This window comes from Myxine glutinosa, chromosome 2 (assembly GCF_964187855.1).
Source record: "Myxine glutinosa chromosome 2, kmMyxGlut1.1, whole genome shotgun sequence".
In the NCBI taxonomy this organism is placed as follows: Eukaryota; Metazoa; Chordata; class Myxini; order Myxiniformes; family Myxinidae; genus Myxine; species Myxine glutinosa.
Window position 1 is genome coordinate 61,992,845 of NC_136262.1, and position 16,842 is coordinate 62,009,686.

At 49.7% G+C, this 16,842-nt stretch overlaps 1 protein-coding gene across 1 annotated transcript; it reads left to right on the forward strand.

Moving 5' to 3' along the window:
* Positions 1-446: 446 nt before the first annotated feature.
* Positions 447-5,084, forward strand: CCN2 (cellular communication network factor 2). The gene is made up of 5 exons (XM_068108083.2): positions 447-623; positions 1,320-1,515; positions 1,664-1,915; positions 3,092-3,303; positions 3,469-5,084. Exons 1-5 carry the CDS (start codon positions 561-563, stop codon positions 3,763-3,765), a joined length of 1,020 nt encoding a protein of 339 aa, XP_067964184.2. The 5' UTR covers positions 447-560; the 3' UTR covers positions 3,766-5,084.
* Positions 5,085-16,842: the final 11,758 nt, after the last annotated feature.

A 16,842-nucleotide genomic window follows, 5' to 3' on the forward strand; every position in this document is an offset into this window, starting at 1 on the left:
AAGTAGTCAAAATATGTTGGCCGAGACTGCTGTAAAGTAAAAACGGAGGAGGAATTTTAAAAGGTTATAGATATGGACAGGAGGTTGTTTCCCGTTGTGTTCCGTGGGAAAGTACGAGGTGCACGTGTGCCATGGGTCAGCCCAGCTGGACCTCAGGGCGCCGTGTCCACGTCCGGGTCCGCCACGTTCCGTTTCGCGTTTGCTTGCCTAGAATCAACACGGCGCGGAATTCCGGCCGAGACGGAATGTGTGGGAGGCGAAGGAGGATGTGAGGCGGGGGGTGGTCGAGGAGATTGCTCGGTGGCGGTGGTATGTGGAGGGCGGTCGGGAGTTCTCTTTCAATTTCCGGGAGGGAAGCCGCGCATTTTTGCCCAAACGCGGCGCATTGCCCTTCGTGACGTAGGCCCACTGGGGTAGATAAAAGGCGGGATCGTCGGAGTGAGAGCAGGCGGGACATCCGAAACGGGCAGACTCGAGGAAGGAGGATTGAGCTCTTTGGACGTGTCATCGACTTCGTGTTCGTCGCTCGTTAATCTTCCTCCTTCGTGCGGATCTCCTTCATGATGCGGGTCCTGCAGGTGGTGTGCGTGCTGACGATGGTTTGCGTCGCTTTCTCAAACCAGGTGAGGTCCCCACTCGCTCTGAAACCCTTTACCAGACATTCCTTCTCCCAGACTTGTGCATATGCTTATCTGTAATACGCATTACCATTCGGGAAACAGGTGTTATTCTATGTCAGGTGGAAAATATGAGGGGCATTCAAAAAAGTTGTATGAATGACATATACAAGCACAATTGTCCAACATATTTTTAAAATACCTTTCAATACATCAATATCTAAAGTATATACATTAGATAGGAAAAAAAATTGTACTAGTTTCTATACGTGCTTGTAAAATGCTTACTAATGCTATTGTATGGCTGCATCATGGAGTTGGGCTGGCAGGTGGCCAAGGGATGGTGCCCGAGAGGTGGGCTCGAATCCCGACCCAGCTATAAACTGCCATACAGGTGTTTCACAGTCAGGATGTTTCATCAATGTGTGTGTCGTCCATCGGATGGACGTTCAACTGGGTATCCCGAGCTATCGCTAGCACCATGAACAGATACCCACCCTAACTACTGGTGGGAGAGCGATGGCAAACCACCCACCCATGACCCCTCGCCAAATAACTACTTTTGACCGAACCAACGCTCTAACACGGAGTATGGCACATGGGGGATCAGACCATGGAAGTTGTTGAAAGTCCATCGTCGTCACTCAACCTGTGCTTGTCTATATCCATTGACGTCATGATTCCATATGACCTTGTTTGCAGGCCCTGGATGTGAACTGCCCTCGAGAGTGCAGCTGCCCGGTGGATACCCCACGGTGCCCACCTGGCGTGAGCCTCGTGCCGGATGCGTGCATGTGCTGCCGGGTGTGTGCCGGACAGGTGGGAGATCTGTGCTCCGCACGCCAACCCTGCGACCTGCACAAGAACCTGCGCTGCGGAGACAGTGGCCTGTGCGAAGGTAATTGGTCTTCCGAGCACATACGGTGGTTGCCCCGGTCACACATTAAAGTTGTTGTGCCCACAAAAGCATGGTTACATAAATGTTGTTGGAATTAATATTTTTGCACATCACCCCACACTTCCACCCGTGTGTATTTCTTCAACAGCACAAGATGGCGCATCTTGCCACGTAGGAGGTACGACGTACCGCTCCGGTGAAAGCTTCCAGCCCAACTGCAAATACCAGTGCACCTGCATGGATGGTACCGTGGGCTGCCAGGTACTGTGCTCGGAGGACGTGCGGTTGCCCAGCAGCGCGTGCCCCTTCCCAAAACGGGTCAAGGTGCCTGGGAAGTGCTGTGAGGAATGGCAGTGTGAAGATCGGGAAAAAACTGCACTGGGTGGATATGCGTTGGCAGGTAAGGTTGTGCATGCCACGTGGTGAAGTTATCAATTTTAGGTAAGGTTGTGCATGCACCGTGGTGAAGTTATCAATTTTAGGTAAGGTTGTGCATGCACCGTGGTGAAGTTATCAATTTTAGGTAAGGTTGTGCATGCACCGTGGTGAAGTTATCAATTTTAGGTAAGGTTGTGCATGCACCGTGGTGAAGTTATCAATTTTAGGTAAGGTTGTGCATGCACCGTGGTGAAGTTATCAATTTTAGGTAAGGTTGTGCATGCACCGTGGTGAAGTTATCAATTTTAGGTAAGGTTGTGCATGCACCGTGGTGAAGTTATCAATTTTAGGTAAGGTTGTGCATGCACCGTGGTGAAGTTATCAATTTTAGGTAAGGTTGTGCATGCACCGTGGTGAAGTTATCAATTTTAGGTAAGGTTGTGCATGCACCGTGGTGAAGTTATCAATTTTAGGTAAGGTTGTGCATGCACCGTGGTGAAGTTATCAATTTTAGGTAAGGTTGTGCATGCACCGTGGTGAAGTTATCAATTTTAGGTAAGGTTGTGCATGCACCGTGGTGAAGTTATCAATTTTAGGTAAGGTTGTGCATGCACCGTGGTGAAGTTATCAATTTTAGGTAAGGTTGTGCATGCACCGTGGTGAAGTTATCAATTTTAGGTAAGGTTGTGCATGCACCGTGGTGAAGTTATCAATTTTAGGTAAGGTTGTGCATGCACCGTGGTGAAGTTATCAATTTTAGGTAAGGTTGTGCATGCCACGTGGTGAAGTTATCAATTTTAGGTAAGGTTGTGCATGCACCGTGGTGAAGTTATCAATTTTAGGTAAGGTTGTGCATGCACCGTGGTGAAGGTATCAATTTTTCAGCCTTCTTATTTACAAGACCTTGGAATATTGGAGTAAAATTCTGATGTAATATTATAGTTGATCATAAACATAGAAGTGACCAAAAATTTGGTATATTGCATGGAGGTTTCTTTGAGATATGTGCAGATATATGCCAATGATATAATCAAGGTGTAGATTTGATCAATTGCTGAGAATAGGTGAGCCATACTTTTGCACAAGTGGATGTTCATTTTTGACAATGCGTCTCGGAGCAATGGTGGGATATTTGCCAAAAATGTAGTCTAATCTTCACCGTCGTTCCTCCTTCCCCTTTCCCCGTCCCTCCTTTCAGCCTTCCGCCAAGAGATGACATATGGCCCGAGACCTCAGCAGCTCCGTGGTAACTGCATTGTGCAGACGACCGATTGGAGCGCCTGCTCCGCAACATGTGGCATGGGTGTGTCCACACGTGTCACTAACGATAACGAGGAGTGCAGACTGGAACAGCAGGCTCGCCTATGCACCGTGCGACCCTGCGGTCAACAACTCCACGACGCCATCAAGGTAAGGCAGCTTTGTCTACCCTTGCCAAGAAACCGCTTCAGGTGTTGCATCTGTAAAGAGTACGGTGCCTCAAAATCAAAAGATCGTTTCACATCACGTGCATTTCAAAGTCTCCAAGTGATGCTTACCGATCTTTACCTCCTCCACCTCCTCACTACTCCACAGACGGGCAAGAAGTGCTTGAGGACCCGACGTGGTGAAGAGCGCATTCACCTTCGTTATTCGGGTTGCGTCAGCAAGCGCACGTTTCGCCCCAAGTACTGTGGCTCCTGTACAGATGGGCGATGCTGCACTCCCTATCAAACGCGGACGGCGCCCATCGCCTTCAGGTGCCCCGACGGTGAGCGCGTCACCAAGGCCGTGATGATGATAAAGTCCTGCGTCTGCCATCGCCACTGCCCGGAGGACAACTCTCTGTTCAGCGAGGCTTACGGACGCAATATGCTCAACGATATGGCCTAGACGCATCACGGTGGAGCCTCCGGGCCCCTTAAAAACGCTGCATGTTAATATGTACAAGTTTTGTATGTGTGTATATATGTATCCGTATACATTTTTATTTTGTACGAATTGCACTATATTAATATTTGTATTCTTGTTTGTTCTTAAGGATGTAAATGTCCACTTGCTGCCTGTTAAGGGTTTGCTCAACCCAATCCCTGAATGTCCTAATTTTGCAACAATTAATGTTTTTTTTTTTTTGGTTTTGTTGTTTTCCTTTCCTCACTTTCATGTAATTCTTCGTCTTTCGTATTTGTAGCTTGTTTATTTTTTTGGGTTTTCCTTTCCTCACTTTCATGTAATTCTTCGTCTTTCGTATTTGTAGTTTGTTTATTTTTTTTGGTTTTCCTTTCCTCACTTTCATGTAATTCTTCGTCTTTCGTATTTGTATCTTTTTTTTTTTTTTTTTTTTCTTCTCCTTTCCTCACTTTAATGTAATTCTTCGTCTTTCGTATTTGTATCTTTTTTTAAATATTTTTGTTCTTCTCCTTTCCTCACTTTAATGTAATTCTTCGTCTTTCGTATTTGTAGCTTGTTTTTTTTTTCTTTTCATTTCCTATTATTAATGTAATTCTTCATATTTCGTATTTGTAGCTTTTTTTTTTTTTTTTTCCTTTCCTCACTTTCATGTAATTATTTGTTTTTCGTATTTGTAGCTTTTGTTTTTGAATTTTTTTTTCCCTTTCCTCACTTTAATGTCATTCTATTGAATGTCATTCTACTAATGAGTAGGTATTTTTCTTTGGTCATGATACAAACTTTCTCCCTGTGTTTTCCAGTGCTGATGCACTTATCCAAGATGCATTTCATTCTCGTTTAGTTATTTACTTTTGTCCCCTGTCCTCTTTGCAAGAAATATTTAAGACGATGTTCGTAATACTCTCACTGTTGGACTGTTGGACGTAATACTCTCACTCTCACTGTTCAGTGAAATTACATCTTTTTGCGTGATTTGTTTCCAATTCGCAAGCTCCTTTACTGCGTGCCTGCCTCCCCGACCGTGCGATCTGAGCTCCCAATGGAGACGGAGAGAGCGTCAGTGTGAGCGGTCATTGTTTACCCGTTTTTGTTTTGTTTGACACCTTTTTATAACTGGAGACTCATATAGTTGTACATTTGTTTGGTTGCTCACTGAAATCAAACCTTTTTTTGTGTAAATTGTACATAGTTTGGTTTAATTTAATTAACCTCGTCTCGTATTATTAACATTATTTCAACATGATGCAAATGTGATTAACAGATGCGTTTGTGCAGTTTTGAATAAAATTTTATATTTCTAACTTTTGATGTTTTTCCTTCTTTTTTTTTACTGTCTCAAAGAATACCTTTTCTCAATTAAAAAATAAATACTATATACATAGGGTCATAGGCTCATACTAACTCGATTGTGGTGTCTCTTATTCTAAAGAGAAGATAACTGAAAAATTGTATGCAAGACCTATGAAGGCATTGGATAGATCATCAATATTCAGCTTACCCCTACAGAAGAAATACCACGTGAGCGATTGGATGTCTAAGTACATTGACAGAGCATTGGAGATAGACAAGTACATGGACATTGGCAGGACTGGTAGGTAGCTTATGGGTGATTGTATAAACAGGTAATAATTGTGATGTCTGTGAGTGGGTCTCGTGAAAAACTCAATAACCAGACTTGGTGGCATTGTGGTTGGAACGTCCACCATAAGTCAGGGAGCTCGGCGGTTCGATTCTGATTTTGGCCCGGTCATACCAAATGTCATTAAAAATGGCATGTGCTGCTTCCTTGCTTGATGCTCAGCATTCAGAGGCTACACGGATAAACCCCATCACTTGGTTTCCATGGGGAGGAGGAAACTCCTTCATTGCCACGCTGAGTGCAGAGAAAAAAGTGACGCCATAAATATGGCAGCATGTACCCAGAGTGCTCTGGGAAGTGATGTCACTTCCCTCCAACTCAATGGCTGTGGTTGTCTGAAATTAAATCCAGTGTTGTCTGGTGTGTGTGTGTGTGATTTGTGTTACAGCTCCTCTGTGAGCCTTAGACTATGTTTAAAGAAACAAACAAAGGTGAATGTGCTGTTTGGTTTGTTCATTCCTCCCCTCTTCACTACCTCCTTTTCTAAAATACTGTATTTTAGAAACTAGTATACCCACTCACTATGGGAGTAGCAGGGTCCTGTTATTATTTTTAGTTATTATTGCCAATTCTTATTACTAGGGCATGCCCGTACTATATCTATATCTAAAATTATATCCCCCCCTCTATTTACATGAAATGGTTTGGTTCATGAAATGTTTTGGTCCATTCGCAACGCCAAAGCGAACGGCGAACGCTTTACATGAAATGGTTTGGTGCATGAAATGTTTTGGTTCATTCGCAACGCCAAAGCGAACGGCGAACGGCTTGCGAGTACAGTGACAATCCCCCCGGGGTTTTTATTAGTTTTAAAACATAGTTTAACGCCAACATAGCGCCAACATAGTTTGCAAACGTGAAATAAATGAATACGCTCTCAAATGTGCCATCCGAGGCAGAGTGTGTCCGCCACGTTCGGCACACGCGATAGCTCGCTGCTCTCTGATTGGTTGAATCGTTTTTTGGACATAGCTCGGTAAGTAATTGTCCGATTAATATGAAACCTTGAAAAGGCACATCCTCGGGTCCCCAGCAATATACCTGGCAAGTTAAAAGTATATCGGACCCGTGGTTGTCGAGAAACAGCGGTCACAGACACACAGACACACAGACACACAGAGATTACTGGAATTATAGATAGATTACTTATGTTACATCAGGTCATTGAAATATCAGACCGTGCCTCACCATTCTGAATTCCCGATAATAAAATTTACTTCCATGAGGGTGTTGGAGGAGGAGGAGGGAGGAGGAGGAGGGGGGGGGGGTGGACATCACAAGTCCCAGAACTCCTTGTGGAGTGGGGACATTGTTTCGTAATATCATTAATATTATGGGCTCATCATAAGTGTTGTTATCACTTTTGTAATGAGAAGCGGCTTTGGAAAAAGGCCACGAAAAAGTCCTTGGAAGAACTCCACGTTAGCGGCAGGAAGGGTCGTGTTATTAACCCTTGTGGGGTATATAGACTATAGTAGATCTTGGATCAGGTGCATTCGTTGATGTGATAAGCATAGGCTGATGTCCAGATTCCTACAAATTTATTTCAGTTTGGTGTTTAACAGCATTAATGACTGTTTAAAAAGTATTTTGTAGTTTATAATATTTTTACCTCTGGTAGCGACGGTTACTCCCATGAAAACGGCACAATAAGGTATTTATACAGGTTAACATGGCGTTTGTTCAAGGAGGAGACCCCTTGGGGAGACGCGATATTATTAGTATTAATATTGTTTTGTAATATCATTAATATTGTTACAGACGCGGTGGTGGATGTTATTTACCGAGCGGTTTGGTATGACCACGTCTGCACAAGTTACCCGATTATACCCGAACGTTGACTAATCGCGCTACGCTAGATCAATGAAGGAAAAGACACACGGCTGGGATTAAAATGACACGACACCAGGGATACGGTTCTCAAGACCTCCGGAGGAGGTTATATTCGTTCGGAAGGTTAGATTACAACTACAAGAGGGACAGCAAAGGAAGATAGGCACTTAGACACAATCTTATATTAACCCCAACAGACGACAGATAAACGGGACAAAAGGCTGACTCACACGGGGATTGATGGCAAGGAAAGCGGGTATCGATGGCTCAAGGTGCACTCTTGGCTCAAGGACAGGGTCGACCCGGTCCGGTCCAGAGATGCGGGAGGTTTCACAGCGCTCGAGGTGGCGTCTTGTCGTCTCAAGCTGGGGGCGCATCTCCCTCACATCCGGTAAGTCGCTGCGTATATCCGGCGGGGAGTGACACGCCCTCGGCTCGTTAGCTCCGCCTCGTGGAATCGGCACGTTGCTTCTCATTGGGTGCGTGCGGGGGGTTTACCAGGCTCCGCCCTTGACGAGGAGCTGACAGCCAGCCCCTTCGTGGTAACCCCGTGGAGCGCATGGTCATGGCGGCTAACCGAGCTGGTGGGAGGACGCACACTCCCCCCGCGCGCCGTGGTTGTAGTTGTTGTTGTAGCTGTAGTTGTTGTTGTTGTTGTTGTTTGGGGAAGAAGATGGAAGGAGGTATGGGAAGGTCCTAAACTCACTACTGGTGCCATATAATCACATTCTGGTGCAACGAAGAGTCATAATTAATGGAAACGAGTCCTTAACTGACATAGACTAAGAATAACTAGCAAGATGTCCGAAAGTTGTCTACGTGAGATGCGGTGGACCTGGGCACGACATTTAATGGGGGAAAAAGGGGAAGGTCGGTTCTACAGAGTGTTGTTTACAGACAATGGGACTAGGGAATGGGGGATTGGGGATAGTTGGGGAGTATTGGGGAAATAGGGGAATATTTACAAGCGGATATGGAGGCCAAATTCCATATTCGCAACAATATTGTGCTATTATCATTAATTTTGTTATTCGAAGCGTCCTTGGAAAAACGTGGTGTTGATTAGAATTGGTGGTGTTGAACAAAAAATCAATGTGGTGTTGATAAAGCATCTGCATGATGGACCAAATGGCCTCATCCTGCATCCAAATTGCTTGTATTTCCTTGTAGGTCTTGAATGCAAAGATCATCACCCCATCACAAGGTGTAGACATTGTCCACTGATACATCGAGGCCTAAATTGAGGAAGGGAAGAGATGCAAGTAGGATAGAAGCGAAAAGAGAATTGTGAAGTGTGAGATGTTCTCAAGATACATCACCATGGAAAACATTTTGAAACTTGGACCGATGTTTCTGTGCCTGAGGCATTGTATAATTGTGGTCTCTTTCAAAATAAAAACATCCGACACACTTGTAGGTTTCCAAAAACACCATGTTGAAACTAGTCAACATCCTACTCAAAGAAAGCGAAAATTCCACGAAAATTGGTCTCGGCTAATATGGCATACCCTCGCCAACTCACACTTGGCAAGTGTGGCAAGTACAAGAATTTAGGGAGGCCTTAATCCTGCATTATCAGAACTGCTAATTGTGTTATCACACACTATAGGTAGGTAAAGATTTACATTATAAACTAGAACGGTACTCAGTAGAGCACATACCTCCACCAGGCTGAACAGTTTATGTCTTGTATTTCACTGATAGGCCGGGTCTGAATCCGGGCCTGAACCTAAAATCTAATCATTTGTTCTTATATGGCACCAACCAACTCATTCACCTAGTTTTATCATAACCCGTCCACAACTTTTTGAGATATTGTGCTATAGATCGTTTTTGGCCCAAACTCTCAATGGTGAAGAATCATTTAAAATTCTCGTATCCGGAATTGGATCTTCACCAAAATAGAATAAATTGGTTCTTGTTCCACACCGAACCTCTTCACCAGGTTTTGTCCAAATCCGTTCATAACTATTTGAGATATCTTGCTATTTATCGTTTTTGGACTGATTTCTCAATGGTGAAGAATCATTTAAAATTCTCATATCCAGAATTGCATCCAGATTTTCACCAAAATCTAATCAATTCGTCATTGTCACACACCCAGCCTGCCCACCAAATTTCATCCAAATGCATCCACAACTTTTCAAGAAATCCTGCTCACAGACAGACAGGGGTGCAAACATAACCTTCATCCACCTTTGGTGGCATAGGTAACTATTTCTGAGAGTCAAAAAAGGAACAACAATGACAACAAAAGCCTATCACCAGATTTCTTGGCGTAATGAAGTTATTTGCACAATTATAAGGACTCCGACTTGTTGAAGTCGCACGCCGTTCCGCATCAAGGCAGATGCTGCTACCTAGTGGATGGATAGATAATACTATCGCGCGAATACCCTCGGTTAAGACCGTGGGATCGCAGATAGCCTGAACGAGCTTTAACTCCGAGGTGACGATCAATTGCGGATTTGACGATGCAAGCATGGGTGGAAGAAGGAAGAGGAAGAAGCGGCGAGTTCGTACCTCACGGCCCGCGCGCGCCAGCGTCTTCAACCTGCATATTAATAACAAACGAACGTGGAGGTAAAATGTACAAAAGGAATATTTATTACGGACCCGAGAACAAAGGAAACGCGGCGGTAAATAAATGTTCCTAAATCGGGATCCCGCACACAGACGTCATATACAGGATGAATGGAAAAGGGGTAAATCAAAGGAAATGTTGTTTGTGGATGCGAGCTTATCTGTCCTTGGATGTGTAGCGTCCGTCAGGAATCGTCTGGTTGTGCAGCTTCGTCGTCCAGGCCCCAAGCTCGCGTCTGGTTGGCACGAACCGCTCGGGTGTTGGTGCGAAACCCCCCCACCCCTCTCTCTGCACGGTCCGTCTCGCGCCAACACAGCACAGCACGCAGGCACCAGGAGCACAAACCACAGGGGAGGATGATCATCAGCGCTGGTCTCTCCACCACAGTTCAAAGGCAAGAGCAGGTCAATCGCGAAGGGACAGTCAAGCGCAAGAGGCCAAGCGAAGAGAAGAGAAGAGAGGGAAGAGACCAAATGCCGGCGAGTGAGTCGTTTTTGTCACTCGCGGTGTGACGTCAGCTCTCTCCCTCTACCAACCAGTGCCTCATTTACTTCTCACCTTTCGCGCCTTTTTACATCACAGGCGCTTCTCCTCCAACCAGTGCGTAGCTTGTAAGTAGTGGTTTTGCACCTTCCGCGCTGATTGGCCGAATGTTCGCGCCTTCCGCACTGATTGGCCAAGGTATCATCGGTCAGTGGCCAATCAGTGTGCCGCTCCTTCACCTTTCTTACCCCCCAATCACGGGGAAGCTTTTTGTCCCTTCCCCGACCAATCACACGTTCTCCTGGGCGTGGCTCCCAGCCTGCCTAGCACGATGTTTGATGCCCATGGTGGCGTACTGCGCAGCTGCTGCCTGTTGGCTCTTCCAAAGTCATTGTGGCGGTGGGGGAATTATTTAATGTGTGGTGCGCTAATGGGCCTATCTAATTTCTATGGGATGTATTGCCATAAGGGACACTGAGATGCTCTCAGAGGGAACGACACACAAGGGAATTTTACCCATAATCCCTGTACTAATTAGCATTCCCCACCCCCTCGTAACAGGGATGAAGATACAAGCTTAATCCGACATTCGGGCTACAGAACTTATTACATCTAGACTCGCTATCACGACAGCCGGACACCTACCTATGCAGATCTACCTGGATCTAGATATTTCTTACCCCTAATTTTCATAACAATACAGTAGAGCGTTATCCACAACCACAATGATGTGAAATCTGGCGACTCGTGTTATTTTTGTTGTATTTTTGTTTTCTCTGAAGCATGTGGGAAGTTTATTACACTTCAAAATAATGAATTTAGTGAATTTTGCAATCTTAATTGTAAAAATGAAATTTTTTAGCATTTTTTGGGGTTTAGAGCTGATCTAGAAAACTTGTATAACTCACAGTATTCTTGATAAAATAAAGAAGGGTCATCCCAAAAGTTGTCCTCTCTTTTACAAAATAATGGATTGTCTTTTGGAGCTGAGTATGGCCATTCACACGTGACACATGAATAACTGGGAAGGTGAATTTGTTTGTAGTGTCAGAGCTACTGAACCAGACCCCAAAACCACACTCTGAGATGGCACATCGCTTTTCTTCCCTGGAAGTCTCTTACAAGTATCATGGAATATTTTTTGCATGTGGAAGACAACGTGTGGAATAAGACGGACCGCTATTTTCAATAGAAACTAATTTACCAAGTTTCTTGTGGAGAGCTCGCCAAGTAGTTCAAACATTTGAGAAAGCGCTCCATTCAAAACCATTAAGGAACGGCTGGCTTGGCAAGCGCTAACTAGCTGCTTGGTAACTGAGCACGGCCCAGGTCTTCACTCTTTCAATTTAATGTTAAACAGCAGGAGCGACTGTTTCAAAAGGTAATCACACGTGTTTGTGGTTTATAACATTTTTTACTTCTGGTGGAGGTGCTCCCACCAACACGGCACAATAAAGCTATCTTAACACGGATATACACCTCAACACGCCAGCTAGGTGAAACCCTTTGTGGTGAAAAACCTGGGGGGTGGGGGGCAGGGGGTGGAAGGGGGAGTTAAATTGCTACAATCTTCATCTTGTGATCCTTAGTCCTCCTGTCAAATTTGGTTGAGATTGAATAAGTAACGACCAAATGTATCACAGTCAAAAATTGTCAGACAGACAGAGAGACAGACAGCCAGACAAACACCAAATTGTGTATTTTAGTATGATATGATTGATGATGAAAAAATAGTATGTAATTAATGATGTAATAATGCAATCTTGCTTTGAAGAACAGCAATAAAGGGTGACAGAAGGACAGAGAGTTGTGGTGAAGGGAGCAGAGAGGGCACAGAAAGTTGTGAGAGGGGTGCTGAGGCTTTGTGAGGGGGGTTGAGCATACGGGTTGAGGACTTGGGGTTGGGACATGGGGGGGGGGGGGAGTTGGGGACTTGGGGTTGAGACGTGGGGGGTGGGGTGGATTGAGTTATTGGTGTTGGGACGTGGGGGGTGGGGTGAATTGAGGACTTGGGGTTGGGACGTGGGGGTGGGGTGGATTGAGATCTTGGGGTTGAGACGTGGGGGGTGGAGTGAATTGAGGACTTGGGGTTGGGACGTGGGGGTGGGGTGGATTGAGAACTTGGGGTTGGGACATGAGGGGTGGGGTGGATTGAGTTATTGGGGTTGGGACGTGGGGGTGGGGTGGATTGAGGACTTGGGGTTGGAACGTGGGGGTGGGGTGGACTGAGGACTTTGGGTTTGGTACGTGGGGGTGGGGTGGATTGAGGACTTTGGGTTTGGGACGTGGGGGTGGGGTGGATTGAGGACTTTGGGTTTGGGACGTGGGGGTGGGGTGGATTGAGGACTTTGGGTTTGGGACGTGGGGTGGAGAAGGGTTGGATTGAGGACTTTGGGTTGGAACGTGGGGGTGGGGTGGATTGAGGACTTTGGCTCTGGGACGTGGGGGGGTGGGGAGGGTGGGGGGTGGGTGGAGGGGGTAGAGTTGAGGCCTTGGAGTTGCCATTAGGGGGATTTGAGGTGGAGGGGTTGATTTAATCAAGCAACATCTTTAGGGAGCACATAGCTAGACAATGTTCAATTCCAAGGATATTTAACTGTTCTTTGCATAATATTGTTGAAGTTGTAGCGACCCTTGGGTCCCCCAAGCGAGACCAGCAACAGAATCTCCTTGCTCCAGCCGGTGACGTAACCGGCGGGCAAACCACGGCGCCGGGGTGGCCGGTCACGTGACCACCAAAGCGTGCCGCGCGTGCGGTTATAATCCTTTGCACCTGTCGGTCACGTGACCACCAAAGCGCGCCGCGCCTGAGAGGCGTGGCTTTCGGTTTCGGTTGTGCTTTCTGGTTTTGATATATATGCAGCCCGATAAACGGGCTTTTTAGAGTTCCCGAGTTGGTTTTTACAATAAACATCTTCTCGGACGAGTTTGTGTCTTGCCCGTCACTTCGTCCGTCTCAAGCAAGAGCCATGCTCTTCAAAGTCACATTAACATTAACATGCAATATCCACGGAATTACCTCAAATCTCCTGGTTCTATATAATCTGTCCTCCTTACACTTGTCTTTTCTACATTATATAATTTTTTAAATGGAGTTTCGAGCTTGTTTTTCAATAGTATTCCCTTTTAATATGTGATATACCTTATTCGGTCTGCGATGCATTGTGGTTTATTTATTAACTGTAAAACAGGCGAAACAGAAAAAACATGATTTTGAAGCGCGGTGCTACGCACGCAACTTGTTTGCCAAAAAAGGTAAGCCACAACGCGTAGGATCAAAAGAGTCTTTATTGTAAAGCTCAAACAGTAGCACTGACTTGCTCGGGGCTGCGAGCCCCGTGTATATCCCGAGGCCACGCCTACCCCTCGGGCGTGGCCGACACCCCATTGGTGTGCGGAATGATGTCACCGCGCCAGCGAGCCATCGTGTCCGCCACACGCGCCCCCCCAGAATTCCCGCGCACATGAAGGGTCAGTTTGCGGGGCAAACGGATGACCCGGCCGAAGCGCCCTCTGGCGGCTGGCGGCGTTTGGGATGCCGGGATGCCATCTGGGATGCCTCTGGCGGCATCTGGGATGGGTGCAGGACAGGGGGGTGGCGTGCCGGTGGGGCTGGGCAGTGCCGGGGGTCCGCCCGCTGGGGGCGGCTCCGACGCGGGGACCGAGCCGCTTGCGGGGGGTGGTCCATGTCGAGGTGGGCCGGCTTGAGGCGGTCCACGGAAACGCGGTCAGGAGTACCGCCGATGTCCAGGGTGAAATGCTTCGCCCCGGTCTCCAGCACGCAGAAGGGCCCGTCGTACGGGGGTCGCAGCGGTGTCCGGTGGGCGTCGTGGCGGACGAAAACGTACTCCGCCGTATGAAGCTCCGGGGCGACGTGCGTTGGCGGGCACCCATGGTGCGCCGTCGGCACCGGGGCGAACCTCCGGGCGGTCTCCTGCAGTGCGGAGCGCTGCTGCGCCGCGGACCATGGTGCCGTGGAGTCGGGGAGGAACTCGCCCGGCACCCGCAGCAGTTGCCCGTAGACCAACTCCGCCGCGGATGCGCGCAGGTCGTCCTTGGGCGCTGTCCTGAGGCCCAGCAGGACCCAGGGGAGCCTGTCGACCCAGCCGCCGTCGCGGAGGGTGGCCCGGAGCGCAGCCTTCAAGGAGCGATGGAAGCGCTCGCACAGGCCGTTGGCCTGGGGGTGGTAGGCCGTGGTGCGGTGCAGCTGGACGCCGGGTGGTGCGGTCCACCATGGTGAGGACATGGGTGAAACCCAGCGAGGGGGGCAGAGGTCCCACCAAGTCCACGTGAACGTGGTCGAACCGACGTTCGGGCACAGTAAACGGGGACAACGGGGCCTGGGTGTGGCGGTGCACCTTCGGGCGCTGGCACGCGAGGCACGTCCTGGCCCAATCGCAGATGGCCTTCCGGAGGCCATGCCAGACGAACTTGTCGGTGACCAGCCTCTGGGAGGCCTTCGTGCCTGGGTGGGACAGGCCGTGGATGGCGTCAAAAACCCGGCGCTGCCAGCCCGCGGGCACGATGGGGCGAGGCCGGCCGAGGGAGACGGCGCACAAGAGGGCCGCGCCATCGAATGGCACCTCGGTGACGCGGAGGCCCGTGACGGCGGTCCGCAAGGCCTGGACGTCGGGGTCGGCGGTCTGGTCCGCCGCCATCCGGGCATAGTCGATCCCGAGGTGGACCGCGTGGGCGACGGACCGGGAAAGGCAATCCGCCACCGGGTTGTCCTTCCCCGCGACATGCCGGATGTCCGTCGTGTACTCGGACACGGCCGAGAGGTGACGCTGCTGCCGGGCCGACCACGGCTCGGCGACCTTGGCCATCGCGAAGACCAGGGGCTTGTGGTCGACGAAGGCCGTGAACGAACGGCCCTCGAGCAGATGGCGGAATTGCCGGACCGCCAGGTGAAGCCCGAGGAGCTCGCGGTCGAAGGTACTGTACCGCCGTTCGTGCGGGCGGAGCTGCCGGCTAAAAAACGCCAGCGGCTGCCAAGCTCCCTTCACCCACTGCTCGTGCACCGCGCCCACCGCGTAGTACGACGCGTCGGTGGTGAGGGCGATCGGTGCATCGGGCGCCGGGTGCACAAGCATGGTGGCGTTAGCCAAGGCGAGCTTTGCGCCTGCGAACGCCGCGTCCATCGGCTCGGTCCAAGCAATGTCACCATTGCCCGGCTTCCCCCGGAGGGCCTCGTGCAGGGGGCGCAGGAGCTGGGCGACACGGGGCAGGAAACGGTGGGAAAAGTTCACCATGCCCAGGAACTCCTGGAGCCCCTTGATCGTGTGGGGGCGCGGAAACCCCCTGACTGCCTCCACCTTGGCCGGTAAGGGGATGGCCCCGTGCCTGGTGACGCAGTGCCCCAAAAAGTCGATTTCGGCGACGTCGAACCGGCACTTGGCGGGGTTGATGATCAGGCCATGCCGGCCCAGGCGTTCGAAGAGCGTGCGGAGATGGCGGAGGTGCTCCTCACGGGTCGCGCTTGCGATGAGGATGTCATCCAGGTAGACGTAAACAAAGTCCAAGTCGCGCAAGACGCTGTCCATCAGCCGTTGGAACGCCTGAGCCGCATTCTTCAACCCGAAGGGCATCCGCAGAAACTCGAAGAGGCCGAATGGTGTAATGACGGCCGTCTTCGGTATGTCCTCCGGCCTGACGGGGACCTGGTGGTATCCGCGGATGAGGTCCACCTTGGAGAAGAGGGACATTTTCGCCAACCGGGCGGAAAAGTCTTGGATGTGAGGGACCGGATAGCGGTCGGGGGTGGTAGCATCGTTGAGCGGCGGTAGTCTCCGCACGGCCGCCATCCCCCGCCGGGCTTCGGCACGATGTGCAGCGGCGATGCCCAGGCACTCTTGGAGCGCCGTACGATGCCCAGCCACTCCAGCGTAGCGAACTCCGCTTTCGCCACCGCGAGCTTCGTCGGCTCGAGGCGGCGTGCCCGGGCGTAGACTGGTGGCCCGACGGTGGGGATGTGATGCTCCACCCCGTGCTTTACGGCCACCGCCGAGAAGGTGGGCCGCGTGAGGGCCGGGAAACTGGCGAGGAGGCTGGTAAAGTCATTCGCTGCCGGAAGCGTACAAACCAAACTCGCCGGGACGGAACCGTTTAGCAAGCCGCTTGGTGAGCCGCTCGGTGAGCCGCTCAGTGAGCCGCTCAATGAGCTGCTCAGCGAACAAGCGAGCGAGCTAAAGGTTTCGGCCTGGACGAGCCGTCTGTGCTTCACGTCCACCAACAACCCATTTGCACATAGTTAGTCCGCACCGAGCAATGCCATGGGCACGCTGGCGGTTATGAACGACCATTGAAAGCATTGCCCTCCGAACCGCAGGGAGAGGCAGCGCTTCCCGAATGTGCGTATGGGTGTACCGTTGGCTGCAAGCAACGCGGGTCCCCGGCCCGCGGTTCGCTTGTCGGACGTGTGGGCTGGGATGACGCTTACCTGCGCTCCTGTATCGCACAGTAAACGGCGCCCGGACAAGGTGTCCATGATGAATAAGAGGCTGCCGGAATTGCCGACGCT

Bases quoted from the DNA above. Each gene is read 5' to 3' on its own strand.
- CCN2 (XM_068108083.2), top strand. From the start codon at position 561: ATGATGCGGGTCCTGCAGGTGGTGTGCGTGCTGACGATGGTTTGCGTC. The intron at 624-1,319 runs GTGAGGTCCCCA...CCTTGTTTGCAG, and splicing joins GCGTCGCTTTCTCAAACCAG to GCCCTGGATGTGAACTGCCC. The intron at 3,304-3,468 runs GTAAGGCAGCTT...ACTACTCCACAG, and splicing joins AACTCCACGACGCCATCAAG to ACGGGCAAGAAGTGCTTGAG.